The following is an 18077-nucleotide window of genomic DNA, read 5'->3' as shown; positions in this document are numbered from 1 at the left end:
GACATGCCCCCACTTCCTACACCAGTGCTAGGAATCTTACTATCTGCTTAATAAACAATGTGCTGAGGTGTTATAAATCATTTCTTGTTTTGACTGAGCAGTTGCACATTCTTTTTTAGAAAAATAAATAAATTCACTGTCTAATATTAAGTTCTTGGCCATTGCTCACTACTTAGTTAAACAAGTGGTGTGCATTAAAACAGCCACACAATTAGACAGTTGTATTATTTTATGGATTTCTTTCATAATTGATTTAGTTTCATTTTCTTTTCTTTAAAAAAAAAAGTAAACTTTTACTAGGATCCCACCAAAAATAATAATAATAATTGATCATTTATCTGAACTATTTGAACATTTAAAAAACGAAAGAGTAGGGGTTTGGGGAAGTATTTTGTTTTAAGAAGTTGAGAGAGATTCATTTTCATTTTGTTCAGTTATGAGGAGGAACGGTGATTTTATTTTTAAAAAAATTATTTACTAATATATTTGAAAAAAAACAAAAACAATAGAAGTTGACTTCCATGTGATACATTTTACTTTGAATTACTAATAAGCATTTTATGTATAACTTAATGTAAATGAATGAACAAAATGTTATGAATATTTATAAAGGGATCATTTGAGATAATTATAATTCTTTTGTGATTTAGTAATATTTTATTTTGTATTCTAATACAATTTTCAGATGGAAAGTCTTTCAGTGTTAAAAACAGCTCTATGAACAAAATAACATTTATTTTAAAAAGTTATTAAAGTATTATTACTCGTGTAATTATCAGAATTTGCTATTCAGAAATGTTTTTGCCATTACTGTATTAAATATTAATAATTTAAGGTTTAACTGGGGTAGTGTTTTGCTGTTTTAAACAATATAATTAAGTTAACAAATAATAATATACATATTTTTTGTGTGTATTGCAGAATTTGTAATTGACAAACATTACCAGTTACATGTTAGAAGTTGTGTGTTAAAATCATTAATAATAAACATGTTATTTTACTGCATTCTGAAGTGGTTTTCCAGAACCCTGTTTGGGCCCCACCAACTTTCAGCCCACTGTGATAAGGCTTGCTTGCTCTAAGCCAGTATTGATTTTCGCCCTGGCTATAGATTACAGTCACACACTGAAAACAGGCTACAGAACCAGTGGAGTTCACAATGTATGTACGCTGGCACAATGTAGGACCGTGTTTTTATGCTTGGGTACACCGTTAGACTGGCATCTAATGCTGGGAAGACTGTACACAAATATACTTATGCACAAAAAGACCCCACTGATAAGGCCGTAATGAAACTAGAGTTACACAGTAGTAGTATATGGACATGGGTTAGCTGGCCTTTTGTCTGTGTATTAACACAGAGGATGGGACTACTTTATGCAAATATGGTTGCCTTATAAATAAACCATTATGGGAATCACTGAAATGGAACTTGAAACAATAATAAGGTCTGGCAGAATTCAAATACAATTATGAAAGACTACATGAAATAACATTTAATTTTTCCACATTAGTATAACCAAGCCATATGTACTCCTCATTATTGTTTTTTTTCTGTTTTGTTTAATAAACAGCCCATATCTGGGCACAAACAAACCAGTGTAGCCAGTTGTGACTTGTATGCAGTTTATAACCTTGCTTTGGGTGACACGGCTTGATAAATGGGCCTCATGTATTGTCGCCTATAGCTTATTCAGGGAGGATAGAATGTAAATTGGACCAGTCTATTTGATAAGAGGCGGTAACAGGCTGCTGCTTCCAATTAGCAACTTTTTCCTCGGCTGTGGTCTGTGTAAGGTTTGTTCTGAAGGATAAGAAATACTGCTTGGGGATGACTGGGTGAAAATTTCACTTGGAAAAAAAGGTAAATGAAGAAATCGTTCAAGTGTGTTGGGGGTTGTTTTCACATGGTATAGCCTGACTCTCCAAGCTGCCTGTCTCGAGTTGATATTTTTGGCTGTATTATGTTGGCTTGGCTGGCGGGTCTTGGCTCATCCCATAGAAAGAGATAGTTTTCAGCATTAGGGATCATACTGACTGTTCAAAAGTAAGTACAACAGAAAAAAGCTTAGATAATGGAGGAAGGAGAAAAGAAAGAAAATTGAACTTTTTGTTTTCTCTCCGTTGTAACAGGTTGAATAGTCATGTGGGAACAAAGCTGTGTGGTAAATTCAGCCCAACCAGGCAGCTTGTTGGCCAGCTATGTACAAATTTTGTGAGGGACATATTTTTAATACCTGGATCTACTGGGGGCTCTCGGAGGCTTGACAAATAAAAATCTGACTTTTTTTGTTTGTTGACTAGCAGGTAGTTTTGTGATAATTGTCTTAGATGGAGATTGGACCTTGTAGTTGATTGAATATTGAACGTGTGTCTCAGTGCATGACCTTTTGCTTTGTTGCTGAGTGAGTGAGCGGTCAGACAGGCTGTCTTTGTTAGTCGGAGGAATGGAAAGACAGGATAGAAGTAGCCCCCAGACGGAAGTGTTTGTCTTGCCAGCTTCATATAAATGAGGTCATTAACTTGTGTTAGATGTTAAATAGGTGTTGAGTCAACATTGATGGATATTACTGGCTGTTGAATATGCATTAGGCTTTGCTGGGGAGTACAAGTCACAACTAACCAAGGAGGCCAGGTTGGATCTTGTTTGTGTGTTGGAAAAGCATGCGGCTTGGTATAGGAGAAGTCTGATGTAGATACACATGGGTTGTCTGTTGTTTTGTTTATCTTGTTCACTTTATATGTTAATGTTTTACTAAGAAATTATTTGTAAAATAACACAATTGCTTTTAATTACTATTGTTTAACGCCCAACAGCCGATGTGTATTTTTGTGCTGGGGTGTCATTAAACTTTTCATTGGTTTTATTATGTTATTTATTTAGATTTTTACAACAGTTACGCTGGGTGTAAAAATAGCTCCCCTTCTGTCTCTGTCTCTCGTCTCTCGTCTCTCGTCTGTTTCTGTCTCTGTCTTCTCTCTCTCTGTGAGTTACTTCATATTATAAATATATATTGATGTATTTAAAAATATGTAAATCTGTGTCTAACTGTGAAAAAAAAAGAAGAAACAAAAATGGATTTCCCTTTCCTGTTTTATTCTTTTTAAAACATCTTTTGCTCAGACTATTAAAGATAATTTTTATTACTATAAAGCTCAGATAAAACAAATGAACCCCCTCCCACAAAAGACATATAAAGGATTAATTATCTAAAAGCATGTTTGACACACTGCACCAAAATTAATTTGTCAACAGCGTTTTCCTGATAGTTTATAATTATGTTATTAATCCGATTAATGCGTCATAGCTGAATGACAAAAGCAAATAATTATATAGCGACTTGTGGCTTCACCTTTCTGTCTTAGTCACTGATTTCCCCGTAAAGCATGACCTATAGGTAATGACAATGTGTTTGTGTGTGGATAAACAGATCAATACCATGTGATACATAAGTAAGTATTTAATAAATAGTTCACTGGGTGAATGAATAAGGAGAGTAAGTAACTTTCGATTATCTAAGCTGTTTGTAAGGGCAATGAACTGTTTTTGAAATGTGTTAAGTGAAATGTAAGATTTCTGATTAATTTTGTTTAATGTATTTAAACTTACTTGATTTGATTACAATTAGTGGATGTTAGCTATTATTATGTTACCAAAATATTTTCCAGCTAATATTGGTTTTAGATTTAGCTATCATAAAACATGAATCTTTGTTCCAGTAAAGAAACAAAAATAGTAACAACCTTTTGTTTATAAGAAAATATAACAAGGGGGGGAAACCCTACATGCCCAGCCACTATTAAAATTCAAACAGATTTTGTATTAAATGTTAAAACAAAATGTATTTTAAGGATATATTATTTCTGGGATTACTTGTTAAATGTAAAATAAAAAAGATGATCCTTAATCATGGTTTGAAACCCCACATGCCCAACCACTATTAAAATTAAAAAAGAATTTGTGTTAAATGTTAAAACAAAATATATTTTAAGGATATGTTCTCTGTGGGATTACTTGTTAAATGTGTGGCCACTTTCCTAGTTGTAAAGCTGGTTTATTTGTTACCAGGCACAGTGTGAACACAAATACCTCCTCTCTTGCCGTCTGCTTACTGTTTCTTAGTAGGAAACTCATGTAAATCTGCTGCTTTGTACAGTGTTAGCAACAGAACATTTGTCTTCAACACATATTTTATGTTTATTCTTATGAAAAAGTATTGTTTTGGAATAAACTGAATGTGATATTTTGTTTGCTAAATAACATTCACCATTCAGGTTACCGTATTTTCCCGTGTATTATGCACACTTTTTTTCTCCAGAAAATACAGGTTAAAAATGGGTTGTGCACTATACATAGCAATAGAAAAAATATCTTTTAAAAATGTCCAGCGATCACCCATGAAAAATCGCTGATCGGTAGTTTACGGTACTTTACAGGTTATTGACAGTGTTCATTACAACGAAAGGCCAAAACCCTCTTAAAAATCGTTTTTCACTTGTGATGGTTGTAATAAATGCAAAATAAATCTACAAAATTATCCATACCTCGCCAAAAAGTGCACAAAAATGACAAAAACTGGACCGTAAATATTTTTAATTTCCATGAGATTTAATTCGGCCATTTCCGGCAATATACCACACTATTATAAATTTAGAAATCTCGTGCATTCACGTTAGCCACGAGAACGAAATGTAATATGCTATATTTTTGTTTTCGTATATTTATTAGTCATTTGCAGTGTATGGGGTATATAACTTTGTTTTGATTTATGCACGTGTGAGTCTGTGACATATAAGTACGCAAGTACTAGCCTTTGTTTAATGTGACATGTAGTCTACGTACTTAAGTTAAATACCTAACTTAAGTTTTGTTTCTTGGTTTCTTGAATATATCGCTTCTTTCGCTTTTCGTTAATTTTGGTGACTGGGGAAAGCGGTACATTTTGCATTCACTGTCGATTTTGTGGTTCATGTTTTTTTTCTTGGAATAAACGTTCAAAGTGTGGGGTGGGCATTATACATCTGTGCGCATAATACATGGGAAAATACGGTATTAGGTGTGTATTACTTCATACACTGAAAAAAGGTCACTATATAAGAAAAAGATTGCAGTTATTTGGAGTATCTCTGTAGAATAAATGTTTGCTAAATAAAAGATTAATACAGCCGTGTATCTATATAGTTTACAAAATGTTTTTAGCTTCATTAATTATGTTAAAAGCATTTATTTCGAACAGAAAACAAATCTAGTTTCAGACATGTAATTTGTGTAAAAGCAAACTGGCTAATTTTGAGCCCTGATACATTCAGTGACATGTGATAATCACTGATGAGTTTGCTACCTTAATTAATAAAGGTGATGTAACACAGTTGTAATATGAATCGACACCTGCTCAAGGAGACGTGTGCATGTAAAGGTCACAGGAATCTAAAATAGCAGAAATTAAAAGTAAGGATTCTAAGTGAAGTAAAATAATCAGTGTACGGGTAAACTATTTTAGGCTGTTACAGATTTTTAACCATTACATTACATATTTACTTTCATAAATTGCCCTTGTGTTAATTCTTATCGAAACATCAAAGGTACGTAATTTTGAAAGTAGGATCAGTGGTTTTAACGGTAACCTATATGGGGCAGCGGCCCAGTTTTAATGGTAACCTATATGGGGCCGCGGCCCAGTTTTAACGGTAACCTATATGGGGCAGCGGCCCAGTTTTCACCAGGAAAGGCAAGTGATCACTTGCGCTCCCCACCACACTCACTTAGAAAGTTTTAGGTGAACGGCAGACTAATCACTTTGCAAAAATCTTTTTAATAAGTTTTATTTGAAACTTAGTGTGATTGCTCTCCTAGCACATTTTAGGAGATTGATCGTCAGCTCATCTTCATTTTGTTCATGATAAAGACTAGCTGCCTGTATTTTAGAGACTATCCTTTAGCACCTATACAGGACTCCACATATATATGAGGCATGGTGGTGAAACTACTAAAGGGAGAGAACCATTATATACTTCTGTGTGTGGTTTGTTACATAGAAAAACGTTCTCTATAGAAAAATATTAGCATTATCTTTGTATGTATGTGTGTATCTCTGGAAGTGTTTGCAAAATAAAATATTTAAACATGTAGCAGTGCACTAAAATCCTCAAAGTATTAATACCAATGTAAAGAAATCACTTAATCTTTGGATAAAAGTAAAGTTTGTTTTATTTAATGACGCCACTTGAACACATTGATACACATTGATTTTTGTATCTTATCATCATTATTGGACGTCAAACATATGGTCATTCTGAAACTTTTTTTTTAGAGGAAACCCGCTGGCTACTCTTTTACGACAGGCAGCAAGGGATCTTTTATTTGTGCTTCCCACAGGCAGGATAGCACAAACCATGGCCTTTGTTGAACCAGTTATGGATCACTGGTCGGTGCAAGTGGTTTACACCTATCCATTGAGGCTTGCGGAGCACTCACTCGAAGTTTGAAGTCGGTATCTGGATTAAAAATCCCATGCCTTGACTGGGATTCGAACCCAGTACCTACCAGCCTGTAAACCGATAGCTTAACCACGGCGCCACCGAGGCCGGTTAAATCTTTGGATAAAATCATGCAGTCACATTACGTGTACTGCTCCATGCTAAACATGTTGGTATTTTAATTGTTATGACAATGTACACTAATCAATTGAAGATTTACATTGTTAATTATATTACTTTGAGTTTTGAAATAATTTCTCAGAATCGGAAACCAATTACAGGAAGAGACAATAGCTCGGCAACAATTAATTAGGGCAGTAATATGTATAATGTGAGTGTAGTGGGACAGGCTGTCAATGGGGAAGTATACAGCATCCTCCCATTCTGCATGTACATTTATATTGTATCTAGATTAATAGAATATATCACAGTTGTGAGGTATACATAAGGCAATTCCAACCCAAGGGACAAAATGTTTTTTCTGAGGGCCAATGTTTACTGATGCCCTTACAAAAACATTTTGTCCCGAGGGTTAAAATTGCCTTATCTATATCTCACAACGGTGATTGATTCTTTTTCTTGCCCATTTAATTACAGTAACAAAACATTTAATTTTGTAAGCTACGTACGGTTTGTTTATTGTAAAATGATTTGTAAACATTTCACCTACAAACTCCTTTAATCATACATGAAAAAATATAGTCCACCTTATGCAACAACATACAAATGCAACAACTTAACATTAAATATAAAGTTGAAAATATTAATTTTGTTTAAATATTTTTAAAACAATGACACAATGTGAAATGGCATGAAAACCATGAGTTATGACATCATTTATCATAAAATATGAGTTACGACGTCACACATATGTAGCACCGGGGTGTTGGAGAGATTTATCTAGCACCATACAAAAGCTAGCTAATTCAATCAAGTGGGCAAGAAAATTATTACATAACACTTGACAAGATAAATATTGAAATGAAGATTCTGCAGAGACAATAAAAGAATGTATCCATCTGTTTATTCGAAAAATCACCCTCCTGCAAATTCATAAACACTCCCACCCTTGTCTGCCCATGGATGTCTAGATTATTTTTTATTAAGAATATTTTGATAAAGCGACATAATTAAAGTTGGGTCTTACATATGACAAAATAGTGTATTTATGACCTGTTGAATATGAATTGACAGTTATTTCTGCCAATGTTGAATGTCTAAATTGTATGAAATTAAAATTATTATTTTTTCCAGGAAACTCGTAGCTTAGATGAAAACTCTGATTCGAGAGGAACACCTATCCCAAGTGGACATCATCCTTTAACATCACTTCGACATATTCCATCTCCTTCAGGGTCAACGGGGTCACGGTCAAACACGCCTGCTTCACTCTCAGGTACATAGGTCTATTCTTTTATTCCCATGTGTGTATGTGTCAGAAAGAAAAATCCCATGACTCCATGTGGAATACAGACCTCACCATTTGTAAAAATTTAAAAGTTTGTTTTGTTTAACAACACCACTAGAGCACATTGATTTATTAATCATTGGCTGTTGAATGTCAAACATTTGGTAATTTTGACATATAGTCGAAGAAAGGAAAGCCCTAACATTTTTCCATTAATAGCAAGGGATCTTTTATATGCACCATCCCACAGTCAGGATAGTACATACCATGACCTTTGATATACCAGTCATGGTGCACTGGCTGGAATGAGAAATCGCCCGATGGACCCACCGACGGGGATTGATCCTAGACCGACCGCTCATCAAACGAGTGCTTTACCACTGAACTGCGTCCCGCCCCTTCACTGTTTGGTGCGAGCATGTACTTACCTTTGTTTGACAGCCAATAACTGATCTCTATTTTTGTGCTGGGGTGTCGCTAAACATTAATTCGGTCAGCCTTGATGCAAGCTATCACTCTCGCTCTTTGGTTTTTACAGCACTTCACACTGTTTTAATTTAGCATTTGATTTTTTACATTGGTATTGACAGGGTTTTATTTCTAAAATTTGACTTGACACTCATGGCTTTGACTTTGTAGCGTTGCTGTAATAAAAAATTTGGGGAATTTTCAGTTTTATTTAAAAAACATCTTGTTACAATCGAAAAGACTAATACTATACATATACTTGTATTTATTCAAATTAATATCTAGTCTTATGTATTGTTTTAAAAATATGCCTTAATAGAATAAAAAAAAAGGGAATTATTTACATTGATTGGGAATTTTTTCACTCCAATATTGGGAATATAAAACGACATAGCTTTTGAGGAATGGTGGGGAATGATGCTGATTATCGGAGTCTAGAAACAAGGTGATAAAACCCTGATTGATCAGTAAATTTTCATTCTTGTATTTACCTTTGTTTAACACCCAATAGCCGATGTATTTTTGGTGCTGGGGTGTAGTTAAACATGTATTTATTAATTCCCCATGACTCCCCAGAATCATTTTTTGAAGTGTAAGAAGACAAAAACATCCAACTCAGTTCAGTTGTGATGTAAAAATCTTCACTGCTAAAGTACATATTAAAACATGACGACACATATTTATCAGTTATTTTATGATTTAAACAAAACTACTCTTAATTGAAAGTTAAAAGTAAGGTTTAATCTAAAAGTATAAATCCATATTCATATTGAAGTACATGATCTTTCCACAGGTATTATTTTACTGTGAAATAAATATTTTTAAAAACCATACATATTATTGCCTAATGTTAGTTTGATGTTATTTTTCTTGTGCAATTTAAATTGATGGTTTTTCAGTTTCTTGTGTAATGTTTTCTTTAACTACACTAATCATCGCTATTGATGCATGGAATGTAAATTATATCTTTAAAATATCATCTACAGCTCGTGGAACATTTCGTTTTTAAATTTTTGATTGGCGACATTACATATCAATTGAAAATTGAATAGCAAGTATTGAATAGCAAGTACGGGTTAATGTTTTAAAATTGTACAGTGATCTCTGAAACTTGTGTAGCAAATCGCAATGCGATACTGAACAAAATGTTCTCTACAGCTGAAATTGATTTGAAAACCTGAAACAAATGTAATAACTCAGGGCTAGCTCTGGCACTCCGCAAATTCTCCAGTTGCGAATTTCAAAAACAATTGGCTCATTTTATTTTAATTTGGCGAAATAATTTTCTGTAATAATTGACATTTTCATACAAAATTACTGAATGTTTGCAATTTTTGAAGTTCAACATAATTTGGTGAAATTTTAGCCCTGTAACTAATGCTTAAAGATTTTTAAAGATTGTTTACAGTGTACATTATTCTACAGATTTAACGAATCCTCATCTGATACATTGTTTTTAATGTTGGATATCACAACCATCCACTTAATCTGTTTACCATAATGGGAAATGTTACAGGAAACAGGGATGTGATTTTCCCCAACTTTTTGTCAGGTTTTAGCTCTCTTTTTTTTGTGTGTGTGAGAAATAATTTTCATATAAAATGCTGAAAAATAACCTTAATTTAAATATGATTTAAAGGTTTCATATTTTAGAAATCATTTCAGCTTTTATTTTTTAAATGGGTATCACAAAATTAGTGAATTGATAATTTAATTGTGAACCTGACAAAATGCTCCTCGGTAGAGAAACAGAACACCAACTACTAACAACTAACCATTGACCTCTGTCCAACATAGACTACACATCATCGTGCTTGAACTGTAATTGGATAGAAACATGAAAATAAAGTTACAGATTTTCAAAAGTGCAGGCATTTGACCATTGAATGAGCCCTAACAACACATTTTCTGACAAGTAAAACACTGAATCACATGGCCCTATTGATAAATTGGATTTTTGGAAATGTGGAATTGCAGATTACCATCAGCTGCACAGAAAAGCTTTGAACTTCATAAACTTATGATCATTCAGGAGGCTTCACAAAACTGGATGTTTTTCATGGTCCCTTTTTAAGTATCAATTTAAAAAACCCCTCTCTAAACCAGACTTTTACTTGTTCTCGAGGGTGAATCGTTTAAGAGGAGTTGCACTGTTTTTAACTCTTTACAATAAGATGAAAAATAACATTGTGTGTGTAGCTTTTGTTTTATGTTTATAATATAAATTTAGTCCTTTTACTACTCTTCCTATTATTGGTACTTTGTGATCATAGTAATGATTAGTTTAATATTTAATATCTTGATGTTTGTGGCAAGCACATTTGTCTTTGTTTTTGTTTGTGAAATGTAGAGCAACACATGTAGAGCACATGCCTTGCAGAAGGTTGTGATTGTTGTGACAATGTGCTTTCCATTACAGTAAGTTAGTACAGTAGTGTTTTGTTTGTTCACCCGCATTGTAAGTGGTATCATCCACGCACACACTCGGGGAAAACCCCTTTTTACCATTGATCAAAAGAATAGAGAGCCGTCGATTGTTATGCAAGTGTGTATTGTGAAAACCTTCAGCTGAAAGCCTCATTTAATCCTTTAGCCAGGCTTATTTTTAGTCATTGCTTTTCAGCACTTTGAAACAATTCTCGTTTCAAGGTTCAATAGGCATTTTCATCATAAGTGCCAAACCAGTATGCTAACAGAGCATTGCATTTATCCAGTGGATTTAATGCACGGCTGGTAATCTGTTTGTTATTGCTTAATTAAAAACATCGAATAGGCGATTTATGACTGGTAAGAGATAGGCAGTGAAGAGACTCATTAATTGTGGGGATTTCCGATTTGTGTCATATGGATGTGACTCGCAGACTGGGAAATCCTTTCATGCTATTTTGTTCTAAGTGGTACGTAGCCTAACATTTTAGCCTAATCTGATATCTACTTGGCTTGGCCGTGGTGAATTACTTGTCTATGCCATGATTGAATACAGCTTGGTGTCAAGACCAGACAGGTCTTAATTGCATCTGTGCCACTATTGGTGGGACACCTGCTGAGAGGCAATAATATTTATTATGTAGAGTGGGCTGGCTCACTGCCCTTTGGAATGTGATGATCTGCCAATAGCAAGCCTTTCTGTTTTCCCATGCGTCTTGGGTGGAGGTTCATTCATTCACTAGCGTGAGGCTCCACAAATCATTGCCGTTAATTATGCCACTAGGTTGAAAGGAGAAACCACATGACAGTTACAAAGTAAATCAAATAAAACATTTAAAAAAGCACAAGAAAGAAAAAACGGAAAGAAAAAAAAGAAGAAAGAATCTAGTGTGGAAATGTTAAAAGTGCATTGGCATGTTCATTGAAAGGCATATTGCAGTATGACGTGGGTAATTATCTTTCAAGCTGTTTCCCAGCTGGCTACAGAAGTGTGAAAAGTTATTGTTGTAGCAACATGCTCCCCAGGTAGAGAGCCTCACTTGCACATCAAAGGCCGTGATAGGATATCAGGCAGATTTACATTTCTGGCAATGTTTTTGTACTGATTGACCCCGTGAACAAGTGTTAGACTGACTAATGTATATAGACAGAAGGTTAACTCTCTTGTGTTTGTATGATGAGCTGCAGTGTGGTTGTAAACGAGTTTTCTTTTCAAAGGCAATTTCAATAGCTTGTTGTGTGATCTCTTCACATTGTGTAGCTTATTATTTGACTTCATGTGGCGTTTAATGTACCACAGGACTTCCTTTCCGGCTGTCTCATTGTGACGTCTTCCTTACAGTAACTACATTATCACAAAATAATCTTTATCCTATGATTGTATTCTTGCAAGTAATGTAAACGAGATGGTAAACAGAACTGTGGTGATAGCTATATATCCATGTCTTGTTATGACTTCACAAACCTTTGACTGAAAGTTTTTTGTGAGGCAGGAGTTACTGCCATGGCTAGTTTTCAGTGATTGTTCTGCATTAGTTATTAATAATACAGTTAAACGTTTTTAAAATTATTTTTATTTTGTATTTTTCCTAGAAATTTGGCACGGCATGGTAGACTAAAGAATTTTTGGGGCATTTTACCATTTTCAAGGCACTTTTTTTTTCATTAAAGACAAAACAAATTTATTGAAATAAAAATAAAAGTAATTAATGTGCTTGCTTTAATAAATGAATGGCAAAATATGTAACAGACATATGCTATTAAATAATAATATATGTTCTGAGTGTTTTATAACGGCAATCTTAGAATTAAATATTGAAAAAGGCTTGTTTAATCTCAGGCCATCATGGCACTGATTAAGGCATGATGGTGCTAGACAATTGAGACATGGTGCCACACCATGTTAAAACAGGCTAGGGAAAACACTTATTACTTAAGAATTGAATGTGATAATTTTTGATGCCAATGGAAATATGAACCACAGAACTGCTTTACACATTAAACGAACGATGTAGCACTTTAATGTAAAGCTGCTCATATATAAGTGTAATTCTGTGGTTCATACTTAATAAATGGTAAAAAAGTGTCACATGCCATTTTTGTCGTGCCTTTACAGGGTAAAAAGATGAGATATAGATCTGTGTTACTTTTTCAACAGTGTTTTTGATCCGTTTCTCACAAACGTTTTAAGTCCTAGGTCAGTGAAACTTGGTTTATAGTTATATAGTTTATAGTCTCTGGATTTTATCACAGAGCCTGGAAAATGTGTCTGGTAGGTGAGACATTTCATTCTACAGAATTCCAAGAGTATAACATAATCAAATGACAATCAGACTGTCTTTTGAAAATTGATACATGACACAAACGAATCACCATTCTACAGTTTCACTTTTTATGTCAGTAGCCAAATGAGGAAATTCTCACATTTGTTTTTATGACAAAAAACGTTTTTACAAAGAAAAAAGTCTGCATGTTATTTCATTACACATTAACATTTACTGATTCAACATCAAGTAATAACATAAAGTAAACAGTTATTTTATTAATTTTAAACAAAGAAACAACTGAAACCATCTATTTTAAGCATTTCACAAAATTAGTATACATTTGAGGTTCATACAGAACTTGTGAAAGTCAGTTTTTAAAAAAGTCGTATGATATCAGTTGGAACAAGCCAGGCATATATAACAAAAGCATAGGTGAGAGTTTTATGGATTTACAGTATTTTCCCTTGTATTATGTGCATCGGTGTATAATGCGCACTCTCCACTTTGAACGTTTATTTCAAGAAAAAAACCCCATGAACCACAATATAATTTTGATTATTTCTGAGCAGTTCTGTGGTTCATATTTCGCACCGTGTTTTTAAACCACAAAATTGACAGTAAATGCAAGATGTACCGTTTTCCACCTGTCACCAAAATTAACTAAAAACAAAAGCAGCGGTATATTCAAGAAACAAAACTTAAGGTAGGTACTTGCGTACATATACCTACATATCACACAAAACATGGGCTGGTACTTGCGTACTTACATGTCACACATGCATAAATCAAGACAAAAGTATATACCCATACATTGTAAATGACTAATAAGTAAATGAAAACAAAAATATAGCATATTACATTTGGTTCTCGTGTCTTAACATGTATGCATAAGATTTCTAATTTTATATTAGTGTCGTATATTTCTGGTTTGATGGAAATGGCTGAATTAAATCTCCTGGAAATTAAAAATATTTACGGTCTATTTTTGTGCAAATTTTGGCGAGGTATGGATGCTTTTATACATTTATTTTACAATTATTACTACCATCACAAGTGAAAAGCGATTTTTACGGGTGTTTTAACATTTCATTGTCATGAACACTGTCAATAACCTGTAAACTACCGATTGACGATTTTTTATGGGTGATCGCTGGACATTTTTATAAATAATGTGTTTTTTTCTATTATGTATAATGCACACCCCATTTTGAATCTATTTTTTTTTGGAAAAAAAGTGTGCATAATACATGGGGAAAATACGGTATCCTGAATTCTGGATTTTTAATAATCTGTACTGTATTTCTGGGTCACTATTCGTGTAAAAAAAATTAATATATTCTTTGATCAAAACATATGATACGATGCGGTTTATCTTTGGCATACATTCTAAATGGGAACTCATTTAAACCATTGCACAACCCTAGGACCAATCTCAGTACCTCACCATCAGTATTAAAAATCAATTAAAGGGTGCTGTTCAGCAGTGCCATAATCTCTGCATACCGTTTAGATTTTGCTTTAATTTAAATTTTTGTTTTATTAAAGAAAATCTAGAATAATACAGTGAGTTTAAAATAAGCTGTTGAAAGTTTTGAAGACTATAAAATTTCCCATCATACTAAGTAAGATTAAAAATATTGTTAACAATATATCAAATTGTATTTAAATACAGTCATATTTAACTTATTTTAACCAAGAAAAGAAAAGAAAAGAAAAGAAAAAAGAAGCAGCATAAAAGCTAATTTATGTTGATTGGCAAATTGGTATGTTACTACTTTTTCATCTTTTTAAATTATATTCATGAGAACAATATAATTGCCAAGTTTTACTGTAATTCGAATTAGGTGAACAAAGCTGAACAATTGTTAATTTATTCAATTTGTAATACTTTAAAAAAAAAAATCATATAAAGGATGAATCCACTCTACATACCTTTTTTCACCCATCCGATTATATTGTAGGTTCCCACAAAAGACAATAAAAACAAAGATACTTTTACAAAAACAAATAACTTAAAAAACCCAACCCAAAAACCTAAATTCTATAAGACATATTTGCCATATTTCCACCACTATTACTACCAAACTAAATGAAAACTGATAATGCAAGACTTCTAAAATTACATTTTATCTTCATAAAAAAAGAAAGAAAGTAAAAAAACCCACAAAAAACCCCACAACCTCTGGATGTTTTTAGAAAATATTTCTGTCATTTAATCAAGTTACTGTCATAATTTTCCCGAGCTTGCCTAGCACACAGGTGCCCATCTCCACCTGATCATTGTACTAATCTCTGTGCATCTCCTGGCATTCGATTATATTGATTAGTTGTGGCCAGAACCTAGACTCGCACAATCCATAAAGAGCTGTTAAGGGTTCGGGTTTTTCTGTTTTTTTTTCATGTATTGATATTATTTATACATACATACATACATACTGACTTGGTAGATTACAAAAATAAATGCATGTTTTTTTTTGGTTTTGGTTTTTTAATGTGTTTGTAATGTTTGAAGTATAAAATTGTTGTAGGTTGACAAGTAAATGACCGTAATGTTGTTGACAACACTTGGTTACCATAGAAACAAACACCTGGTATTTCCTACATATTTTACCACGCACTGTGATGTGTGTGGCCAATAATGGTGCAAATTGAGTTGGTATTTCCCCCTTGGAGGTAGACGTTGATGATAGAAAAGAAACACATTAAATTGCTTTTAATATTCTTTTTGCTTATCTTTTTGCGAACTGTGGCATTGTTGTTTTTTAAACAAATAGATAGCAGTTTTTCAAAATTCTGTAAATATGAATTTAAATGCAGTATAATATTAGTCTCCTGTTTTGAAACCTCTGAAATACAGGGTAGTCATACCAAAAATACCAAACCAAGCTTTTCCAAATATTTAGGATTCCATTTATTATATTAGTGCGACACCATATGGCACAATTTGTTTACGCTAAAACAGTAATTTAAAATCTGGTTTGCTGTAACGTACAACTAGCTGACTAAATAAATTACTTTCACTCTTGAGTAGTCACTATGGACAATATATGGAATTAAAATGGAAGGAAAAAAAATATTGTCATGAAATTTGAGAAATGAAGACCACACAGATTTAGGCTTTGAACATCATCCTATTTCATAGATTTTAGTGCCATTGGAAAGCTGTTTTTGTCCTTGTTCTTAATTTGTTTTGGTTTTTGTCTCTAGATTTTGTAGCTATAAGACCAAATTTTACCATTTGATTTTTGTTTTTTTGTGAAGTGAGAATTTGAACTGAAGTAACATGAATTCATTATAAATGCAATATTCTAAAAATTCTATCATCGGTCTACCATCCTATAACAACATTGATTTAAATGCCTCCTACCTTTGTAAACAGTTCTGGTATGGATTGTAAAGTAAAGTTTGTTTTATTTAACGACGCCACTAGAGCACATTGATTTTTAAACTTATCATCGGCTATTGGACGTCAAACATAGGGTCATTCTGACACTGTTTTTTAGAGGAAACCCGCTGTCGCCACATAGGCTACTCTTTTTTACTACGACAGGCAGCAAGGGATCTTTTATTTGCGCTTCCCACAGGCAGGATAGCACAAACCATGGCCTTTGTTGAACCAGTTATGGATCACTGGTCGGTGCAAGTGGTTTACACCTACCCATTGAGCCTTGCGGAGCACTCACTCAGGGTTTGGAGTCGGTATCTCGATTAAAAATCCCATGCCTCGACTGGGATCCGAACCCAGTACCTACCAGCCTGTAGACCGATGGCCTGCCACGACGCCACCGAGGCCGGTGGTATGGATTGTAGTAGTTTAATTTATTCTAGTTGGAATTTGGCTACAATTGGAAAGGTTAGTTTTATTCTTTCCAGTTTCTACTAGTTGGGATGCGACTCTGCAGTATGATTAAACAGTGTAATATTTTTCTTTTCTTTAATTTTTTTTGGGGGGGGGGGTGTGTGGAGGGGATTTTACAACATGCAGATAATATTTAATTTTCAAAATGGAAATTGATTTAAAGTTTCTAGCTGTATTTAGCTGCAAGTGAATCTTGATATTTTAATTCTCCACCATTTTGTAGTTCAGATTAAAAATTAGAGCCTGACGGTATACCATATATACCATTTGGTATGCTATTATGTCAGTACCATTTACAGTACCGAGCAAATCTCAAAATAAACAAATTTCTGCACTGAAAAATGTTTCCCACCATTTAGCCAGTAGCTAAATCTTGGACATTAAACTTGTTGGTATACCTAGCTTTTCTGAAACAAAACTGGATTGGGTATAAACCAGATGAGGGAGGGCCTTGTGTATGGAATTTAATTAGAAGATAATCTTAAGGAATTTTTACAATTTGCGGGTGTTATTGTCTATTTGATCCCCCAAATGTTATTTTTGACTGAATACCATACTGATAATGGTGTAAATCGCCCCCAAAATACTGATACTGAACCTAAAATTTCACTCCTGGCAGCTCTATTAAAATGTTTGGCAGCAAATGAATAATTTAGTTCAAGTTTCTCTTCTCGTTTTCGTTGCAGGAAACCAGGCTGGTAGTCCGATGCCCCCAAGGCCTCCCTCCAGTCAGCTGGATGGGCAGGCATCTCGGATGAGCCAGTCACCCATGGCAGCTCAAGGTAGGAATTCGTTTGAAAATGAGGTGACCCCATGGCATACGGCAGCCAAAGATAAACAGTATATACATACATATGAGATAGCCATCTTAAAACAATCACACATTTCTTTATACGCATCATGATTTTGTATCATTTATCACTTGAATAAGCAAGGCGTTTCACATGACTGAGCTTGATGTGTTCGCTTGTATTAATAAATCACTCATGTATGACTGCAGACATTAACATTAATTATCAAGTTTAATATTCGATTCATCATAGTTGCATTTTCATATTTTAAAATATTAGACATAGAGTTTTCCTGATTTTTTTTTTTTTCCCCCACAATACATCATAAACTATTTTACTGAATGACAGTAATTCAGTTTAAGAATGTTTATGTTACATCG

At 33.7% G+C, this 18077-nt stretch overlaps 1 protein-coding gene across 13 annotated transcripts in view; it reads left to right on the top strand.

Annotated features, from left to right (window-relative positions):
• Positions 1 to 18077, top strand: part of LOC121370530 (trithorax group protein osa-like) — an 80593-nt gene that overhangs the window by 36596 nt on the left and 25920 nt on the right. For 12 of the 13 annotated variants that reach the window (XM_041495827.1, XM_041495823.1, XM_041495821.1 and 9 more), the window contains exons 5-6: positions 7732 to 7873; positions 17593 to 17688. In XM_041495827.1, coding sequence (XP_041351761.1) covers positions 7732 to 7873; positions 17593 to 17688 — 238 coding nt within the window. Of the gene's footprint in view, positions 1 to 1934; positions 2048 to 7731; positions 7874 to 17592; positions 17689 to 18077 lie in introns of those variants that run through there. The other variant, XM_041495831.1, reaches the window with a different exon arrangement.

The sequence above is a fragment of the Gigantopelta aegis genome, chromosome 4, assembly GCF_016097555.1.
Source record: "Gigantopelta aegis isolate Gae_Host chromosome 4, Gae_host_genome, whole genome shotgun sequence".
Classification (NCBI taxonomy): Eukaryota; Metazoa; Mollusca; class Gastropoda; order Neomphalida; family Peltospiridae; genus Gigantopelta; species Gigantopelta aegis.
Note: the sequence above shows the minus strand (reverse complement) of the source record. Positions and strands in the feature narration are given on the sequence as shown.